General features: G+C 34.9%; 1 protein-coding gene across 1 annotated transcript in view; it reads left to right on the forward strand.

Moving 5' to 3' along the window:
• PCDH17 (protocadherin 17) overlaps positions 1-3,741 on the forward strand; it is a 127,228-nt gene extending 123,487 nt beyond the window's left edge. Inside the window, 4 exon segments of the mRNA XM_042781618.1 lie at positions 2,693-3,371; positions 3,588-3,600; positions 3,603-3,695; positions 3,697-3,741. Coding sequence (XP_042637552.1) covers positions 2,693-3,371; positions 3,588-3,600; positions 3,603-3,695; positions 3,697-3,741 — 830 coding nt within the window.
• Positions 3,742-9,435: the final 5,694 nt, after the last annotated feature.

Below are 9,435 nucleotides of genomic sequence, written 5' to 3' on the forward strand. Positions count from 1 at the left end.
AAAAAAAAAAAAAAAAACCAAATAGAATGTAACAATTATAGAACACCTCCTAGTACAATTCTCTTTCCCTTAAACCCTTGTTTGTGTGCCAGCCCTTCTTTCTTCCTTTCCTTCCACTTAGTTTTCTTTCACCCTTCATTTCTTGTGTTTTCCCTTTTTGTTTGTTTTCTTAAATTTGTCTATTTATTTTGGATTTCACCCATTGTATGTTACCCATGTCTCTTTTATGTACCAACTGATTTATTTATTAATTCATAAATTTTCAAAATTGATACCACTCTCTTATACATTCCAATTTGACCCTTGATAGTTATAGGCACTTTTTGCTCATAGTTTCTGCTTCTCATACAAAAATGTCTATTCTATTTTCTCCATTGTCTGTGAATTACTGACATCAAAATTATAATTCAATCACAAGGTAGACAGTTTATAATGTATCATAGTCAATATTTAAAATTTGCTCCTAGGTTGTTACAAACAGGAGACAAGTAAAATGCCTGCAAATTTTTCAGCACTGAAGTGCATTTTACGTTGGTGGTTTTAAATTCAAGGTCGATTTACACTTACATGCATCTGCATTATTCTCTCTCTTTCTCTCCTTCAATTCATATTGAATTCATTCAGTGGTAGACTCTCCAAATAGCTGAAATGGAAGGTCAGTCAATATTGGGATATAAAACTGTATTAGCTTATTTCAAAGTGAGTCTATGTGATATATATATATTTTAAATCGCAGCTCTAAAGGATGCCTAAGTATTACCAAATGAAATAAATAATACCACTTTCTACTATCTTTTTAAGAAGAAACATAGTTGAATGAAATAATAAATACTGCATTTTCTCTAACACTTACTGACATAGAAAGAGATAACATTTCTGATTCCTATTCAAAGTAAATGAGGGAAACAAATACCTGATATTAAACTTCTTTGACTTTTTTTTTTTTTTAAATCTTAACTTTCTTTAAATTCAGATGAAAGAGCTCTCTAGAAAATTTTGTAAGCCCAGTTTCTATGCTGCTCCTGCTCTTTGTGTCTATCTGTCTAGCACTAATACCCTTTGAGGTCAGAGGGTATCTGTGCCTGTAGGTTCATAGCTCAATTTGAGACTATATTTCAGCATTACTGTTTGCATTCATAATACACTTAACATATTTCATTCACTCATAGAGAAACATATTTATTAAAACATGAAAAAATTAAAATTGAGGCAGACAACCTTAACTTTTTTTTTTTTTTTTCAAATTTCACAACTATAGGGGACACATGCTATGAAATACCACATTCTTCTCTTGTCGAAACCTTGGGTTGAGTCTTTAAAAAACAAAACAAAGCAAAACAAAAATACTACAGTCTCATACGAAATTATTTTGTCATCAAATCTTTTGAGCTACAACAAGTTGTGTTTTTTCTCTTTTGGATAAGGAATGATTTGTTTTAAACATACACTCAAATTTATTCATGACTTTGTAAACTAGCTGTATAAATTTATCAATGCTATTAAATTTGCTGTTCTCTATTTTAAGTATCATTCATGTGGACTTCTTTCCCTGCACAAGGCATTACACATTTGTAGGGATCACCTAGCGTCAATTATAAGGAAATCCCTAGGGTTCCTAAGTGCATAGGGGATTCTATTCCCATCACATAGAGGTAAATTGTAAATATCCTCTCCTGAAAAACGTCTCTTGATTTAAAAAGGATCATTACCCATAAGAGACACAACCACATGTACAAAAAGGACAACTTAGAAGTTGTAGTTAAAAGTTATATACTTTAAAATATTGGGGTTGATGGGAGTATGCAGCTGCTGTCGTAATGAAGGAATTTTCTTTCATATTTCCTTGATCAGCAACTTTGAAATAGGGATTATTAAAGAATGTTTTATTTAGATTTTCTATATTCCTATTGACAAAGGGGAGAAGTAAAAGTCTCACAGAAAGCATTATCTTATAAAATAGAAAATCACAATTTGTCATTCATTCTGAACTGTATCTGTTGAGTAAATCCATTTTCACCTATTTACACCAAAAACAAAAAAGCAGAAGCAAAGAAAACTGATTACATGATCCATATACATATCTAATAAAGCAGCAATGTGCACTTTCTGACAAGCTTATTCATAATACGTTCTGATAGAACATTCCATTTGCCATTCTCAGGAGGAAAAGCAGACTTTTTAAGACTTTTGTTTCATGATTATCACTAAAATAACAATTAGAAGCAAAATAAGGATTAAAAGAGAGGGGAAAAAGCAGGTTAGGAATTGTTATGAGAGTTTCTAATCCAGTTTGTGCCCTGTTACTTGATTTGAAAAATTAATCTTGATAATCCTGTTTGAAGTTCACTGTTTCCAGGATGGGTTATAAAGAACAAAGACTAACCAATATCCCCAGGAGATTGTTTTACAGTGATGCTTTATTCTGCTGAGAGAGAGTCTCCAATGGCCACTTTTTACTTTTTCCTGGGCTAAGGGAATTCGTTAATACCTGGAGAATAGACTTAAATAAAACCATTGTCTCAACCAGCAGGTTTATGCAACGATCCTGAAATGTTTTAATTATTGTTTTCCTTTTCTTTTTAATTAAGAGACCAGAGGTCAAGCAAGCCCACTGAGAGCTGATCACAGCCTCAGTAGAAATTTCAAGGAAACCCTAATGATTGGATTTGCTGTTTCCTCTTTTGTTTTGCAGAACAAGAAGAGTGTGTTAATTGCACAGATGAATGCCGAGTGCTTGGTCATTCTGACAGGTGTTGGATGCCACAGTTCCCTGCAGCCAATCAGGCTGAAAATGCAGATTACCGCACAAATCTCTTTGTTCCCACAGTGGAAGCTAATGTTGAGACTGAGACTTACGAAACTGTGAATCCCACGGGGAAAAAGACTTTTTGTACATTTGGAAAAGACAAGCGAGAGCACACTATTCTCATTGCCAATGTTAAACCTTATTTAAAAGCCAAACGTGCCCTGAGCCCTCTCCTCCAAGAGGTCCCCTCAGCATCCAGCAGCCCAACCAAGGCATGCATTGAGCCTTGCACCTCAACAAAAGGCTCTCTGGATGGTTGTGAAGCTAAACCAGGAGCCCTGGCAGAAGCAAGCAGCCAGTACTTGCCCACTGACAGTCAGTATCTGTCACCCAGTAAGCAACCAAGAGACCCTTCCTTCATTGCATCCGATCAGATGGCAAGGGTCTTCGCGGATGTGCATTCCAGAGCCAGCCGGGATTCCAGTGAAATGGGCACTGTTCTTGAGCAGCTTGACCACCCTAACAGGGATCTGGGCAGGGAGTCTGTGGATGCCGAGGAAGTTGTGAGAGAAATTGATAAGCTTTTGCAGGACTGCCGGGGAAATGACCCTGTGGCTGTAAGAAAGTGAGCAGAGAGAGGGAGAGAGAGAGAGAGAGAGAGAGGGAAAAAAAAAAAAAAAAGGCATTGGCATTCTCTTGTCTCTTCTGTTAATTTAAAAATTATGCCTCCTGGTGACCACCTGTTTTACAGGGATGAAGAAAGACCAATGCTGCTTTAAGGCTTTTAGTGAACATCTGAAGTGCCCACAAGTATGTTCTTTCACTGCTGTTTCTTTTTCAGAGATAACAATGGTTTTGTTTTGACCAAACATATATTAGGACAGAGTTAATGATGCTTAACGAGGAAAGGAAAAAAAAAAAAAAAAACCGAGAAGGAAAAGGAGAGAAGATAAAAGGAGGATGAGGAGTCAAGTTACCTTTTGACAATCTGTTAGGAAGGTATGCAGTGTGAGAATTGAAGTATTTGAAGTATTTCTGATCACTCTAAGACTGTCCTCCGTGATTTATGCTGACTTAACTGTTTACCTATAAACCCCAGACAAAGCAGGGTCATATTTTGTGATCTGTGGTGGATTTCTAGCTGTCATCACAGGCTTCTACTGAAAGTCCTAAAAGACCTTGCAGTAGTCCAAGCTACACCAAACATTGACACATATTTGTGGTAAACATTTCTGTATAAAGTTACCTGCCACACATAGAAACACAAAGAACATTCCATATCATTAGTCCAAAAAAACAAAAACAAAAAGAAAACAAACAAACAAAAAAAAAAAACCCTGGTCATTTGTAATACACCTCATGTCGTATAAAAGTTAAATGTAAAAAGATATAGTCCATTTTGTCCTGCACACACATAGACTAATTTACTTCATAAAGGAGAAGAAGAACATTTAAAGGCTTAATATGCCTTTTTAGCATTTTAGTGTCCAACAAAAATATACACAATAATGAATAGGTTTTAAACTTGATACAGGAAAATTTTGAAACATAGTTGCCATTGAACGGTAATATTCAGAGAAAATTAACATGATTAAAGTTTTTTATTCATTTGTGGACACTAAAATAGCTCAGGAAAGTGAAAATATCGTAGACATATTCAAATCACATGATCATTTAAATGTGCAAATGTAAGAAGATTCAATGTGTTTACATCAAATGACATATTTTTATTGATTTATTGCAGATTCAGTGCATATGAGCCAAATTGTTGAGTGTATAAGAGCTATATTGTGTATTTTATTAAATTAATATATAGTTGTGTTGCAAAAATCTTTGGGCTTATATTGTAAATGGCAAGTGTTGCCTTGGTAGCTGTCGAACTCTATGAGTTTTGTTTTTTCCTGCTTCCTTTTCCCCATGGAGTGTGGGAAGCAGTGCCTCAGAGCAAAGCCTCTTGTTTAATGTATAGTCTACCAAGTACTACAGTACATAATCTGTTCAAAATGTGTTTGAGTGAGCTGATGGAGCTAACTGAAAGGTCAAAAAAAGACATCCGTCAGTCATGGTTATGTGCAAGTCCTTGTAGAAGCTTTTATTAAAGTCATGCTAAATCACAAGAATTACATTTGTACCAGTACCTGAAAATTCTTCATGTTTTTTTCAATAATGCAAATAGCTTCTGCCTATGTAGATATCATAACCTTGATTAATTTGCAAAAGTATCTTAAGTAGTTCAAAATGTGTGTTTCCATTATATTTCAAAAACATGAGAAAATGCTTTAATGCATGTGTGGTACCAACACTGTTTACTTGCATTGTGTAGTGTTTTTCAAGAGGTCTGAGTCTTAACAAAATTGTTTTTCCTGTTTTTCAATGCTCTTCTGCCTCTTTTTCTTGGCGTCCTTTGAGAACAATACACCTTCTTTTCTTTCCTTTGGTGGCACCTTTTCTGTGACATTTAGCAAGTTTCAAACTTACTTCCATATGAGGCTAGGAAACCTCAAATTTCAGGAATTGGAAAAAAATAAAATTAGCACTTGCAGAAGTAGCAGCAGATGGGAAAATGCCTTGATTGACATTTTCCTTCAGCATTTAAAATTTTTGGCATTTTACAGCTTCATGACAAACAGTTTCGAGCCCATACCTAGAAAATGTGGTGCTGAGTTAAATAAAGGCTGTTTGTGCACTGGAGCAGGAAAAATGCATTATTTGCAAACTGGTGGGGAATTCTGTGCCTTCTTTTCTGGCCACCAAGCCAGTGTAGAAACAGCATAAATGTCATAAAATCCTTATATTAAAAACAAGAGCAAAAACAGAAACAAACATAGAACTGAATTAAGTTTTGTAATTTCAAACCTCAAAAAATTCTTGAAAATATTTCTGTCAAATGCCGTCAAGATTTTAGACTGTACCTCACTTGCAACACTGTTTTGAGAGGGAAGAGTGAACAACTCCCATCAGCCTTATTCTCTTGAGAACTGTATTTGGTTCCTAGTAACAGCCTTTCCAAAGCTCTACTCTTGCTTTTTATTATTCGTAAATGTTTCAATTAGAAAAGAAAGGACCTTGTACATGTGAAACCTAATTGACTCTCTATATTTTGGACAATTTATGTATCTGAAATGCGTTGTCTCTGTTCTATGATGATATTTTTGCCAGGAGACTACAGGTTGATTTAGCTTGATAGCTGAAATTTGATGGAAAACTGATTTCCATTTAGTGTCATCAAGTGTTGCCTCTCTCTTAGTAGACACATAGCCACTTAGTAATATCTAAGGCAGTATGTAAAGGAAATGAACTAAGAGAATAGAGTGTATTTCTAAAAACATCTTTAATGCTGAGTAACCAGTTATTCAATTTATACGTGTCTGAAGACATTAAAACACCATAAGATTTGAAGAATTGATTGTGCCAATGTGTGAGGATTTACCTTTAGGCTATCTGTTACCAGTCATTTATTAATGTTAGCTGTTTAACACATTACCTGCATTTAGTAGTGATTATTATTTATTTACAAGATGGTGGTAAGTCAGCAGTCAGAACTCTGAAGCATTTATTGTTGAGTTGAGGGAATCTTGCTTTTATTCATTTGGCTAGCAACTGCCTTTTATCACAGAATCCTGGTGCTTGGCTTCCCATGAAGCCTTCGGAGATGCCAAAATCACGTCTTTAGGGAGCAACCTGCCCCGGTGGGTGATGCATGATCAAACGGTGAGATTTGAAGTGGTTTCAGCATAATATACAATATGAAAATATTGTCTTAAATTGCATCCCCCCTAAAAAAAGAACCCGCACACCGAAGAGGAATGATTTGATAATACTGTATATTTTAAGTCTTTAAATAACTGAGTTCAAGCACAAAATAAATAAGTATATAAATCGGTGGAAATTTTAGTCAGAAACCCAAAGTCCCACAATTGTTTACTGATGAACTCTTAAAAAATCAGTAACGAAATAATCTTTTTATCAAATGTTAATGATGAAAAATCTTTTTTTTTAAATCCGTTTAAAAGTACTGAGAACCAGTGTTAGTTATACCTATACCAAAGTAAACATTAACGAGACATATCATGCAATTTCAAAGAATGCTTTCATGTTATTTCTTTACCTGACATATAGATCCACATTGCAGGCAACATGCAAAGATTGGCTCACTACTCCAGAAATTAATTGAATTCTGGGTTGGGAAATTGACCTGTTTTGTTTGAATAAATTAGCTGAGATCTTGTAAAACATTATGTCCCTTTAAAGATTTAGACATTGCTCAATTTAAAAAGCAGCACCATAAACAAAATTCATGTAATCATAGCGTAGTATGCTTTATTAGAACCAGGTTGAAAGCTGATTGTTGCCTAGTGGAGTAGAAGTTGCTGAGGTCAACAAGTAGACTGAGGTCTGGCATAATATACACCCACTCATTATTGTCTAATTATATACCTTTTGACAACAGACAACATTTACCAGAGCATTAATTCAAATGAGAGTTTTGGCTATCAAGATGTGTTATTTTGAAACATAATGGAATGAAACCTGATTAAAGTCTGACTTTCCTGGCCCCAGTATTTCGCAGGTTGGCTATTCCCATTGATCAGCCCCATCACTCCATAAGGTTCTTAGCTGCACCAACTGATTGGTGAACAAGGACAACAACAAAAGCAGCATACATTGTATGGATTTATCTCAATGCTATTGTTTAATGGCTGTGTTTAATGTGACCTATCTGGAAAATGATGACTTCGAATAAAAAGCTATTACTAATAGCTATGTTGCCTTCCCTTGCATTCATTGACACAGAAGTGATGTGTTACACAGTACTGTATACCACAGGGACCCTGATCATAATTATTTTAAAGAAGAGGTTGTGAATTCATGGCTCTTTTTTTTTTTTTTTTTGGAGTTTTCTGTTTCCCAGTAAAAATGAAATTGTAAAAAAAATTAACAATAATGTCACTGTTTTTCCAACAGGAATGGATTAACAGTCTTTCCGATAGCTTGGAGAAGTTGGCTAGTCAAATAATTACCACGGGGTCATATCCTAATAATACTGGTGGTGTTTAATGGTTACAATTGGTTTGAAGATAATTTGATCCACAATCCCAAAGGACGTCAGAAAAGTCAGTATGTAAGCCAGTTCATAATCTTAAGTGATTGGTGAAAGCACATATTCATAAATGGTATTTTAAAAGTAAACATATGCTTACCATGACATTTTATAATAATAAACCTCTCTACTCATTCAATAAGCATCTGTTGAATTCCTGCTTTGTTGAGCTATTATGCCACATGAGTAAACAATAAACAGGAGATGATCTCTGGGTCACAATCTAGGGGTGGGGGGAGAGAAAAAACTATGAATTTGATTTGATTCTTTGCATTTTTTCCAGTTACTGACACATCCTATTTTCTGCAATCTCTCAAATTCCAAACCAACAGCATATTCTGCCTGTTGAGTTTTTGTTTCTTTACTTTTCATCTGCAGAAACCAAAAAACCAAACCTACTTCCATCAAGTCATTTTCCAACTCATAGTGACCCACACTGAGTTTCCAAGGCTGTAAATCTTGATAGAAGTAGATTGCTTCATCTTCTTCCTGTGGAACAGCTGATGGGTTTGAACTTTTGACCTTCTGGTTAGCAGTCAGATTCTTTTGTTTCTTCTGATAGCACAGCATAAATCAAGAAGGGTACATTGCACTTCCATATAAAAGAAGATATTTATGAGATGAGCTTATTGGAATAGGCTTAATGACTTACTTGTTCATTTGTTTGCTCAGTTATTTGCTGATGTGTTTATTTTAATCCTTGAGTACCACTTAGGTGCCAGGAGTTATACAAGGGCCTTATATTACAAAGAACTGTGTCAATTGTATTTTGCTTTCAGAGAACTATAGTTTATACGAGGTAGTGTACACTCATAAAAGAATTTGCTTTATATTTCTTTGATACTATTACCTTTTCACAACAAAAATAATTTTACTTTTAAGAATTGCAAAAATCGCTTGCTTAACTTGGTGTTCACTGGTTTTAAATGAGGGAGCTCTGGTAGTAGTGAGTAAGGCTTGACCAGAAGGTCGGTGAGTCAAACCCACCAGGTGCTCTGTGGGAGGAATAAGAGGCAATCTACTTTCATAGAGATTTACAGCCTTGGTAACCCAATAAGGGTCTCTGTGAGTTGGAATCAACTCAATGGCAGTGTTTTCTTTTTCTGTTTGTTTTGTTTTTTATTGTTTATTTATATTTTAAGAGCTTGTTTTACATTCAATGTTATGTGTATATTTAGTTTCATTTCCCATTTTCCATGTCCAACCCTAACCCTGTCTCCTCCCCTCCCTATCCTGTAACCCTCTTCCTTGCCCCTCATATTTATGTACTCCTGTTTGTTGTTTTTTAGACCAAGCTGTTCTTTTGACTTGAGAAGCATCTGACCGATGTTGAGGTAGTACTGCATTCTTAAATGAAGAACCTTATATGGCCATGTTGCAATTAGGAGAAAGTCATGAAAGGGACACATATTCCTGACTTACTTCCTGTCATTGAAATATTAAAGTTCCACTTTTTGTTTTTTTAGTTTTTGTTTTTAAGTAGATATGCCCATGAGATAAAGTTATTTCACAATAATATAAAATAGTTCTCCACAGAACGCAAAGAGAATGGATTCTTTTTTTTTTTTGAATTTTTTTTTTTTTTTTT

Source organism: Orycteropus afer, unplaced genomic scaffold, assembly GCF_000298275.1.
Source record: "Orycteropus afer afer isolate SDZICR_OR568_19922 unplaced genomic scaffold, OryAfe1.0 scaffold00138, whole genome shotgun sequence".
In the NCBI taxonomy this organism is placed as follows: domain Eukaryota; kingdom Metazoa; phylum Chordata; class Mammalia; order Tubulidentata; family Orycteropodidae; genus Orycteropus; species Orycteropus afer.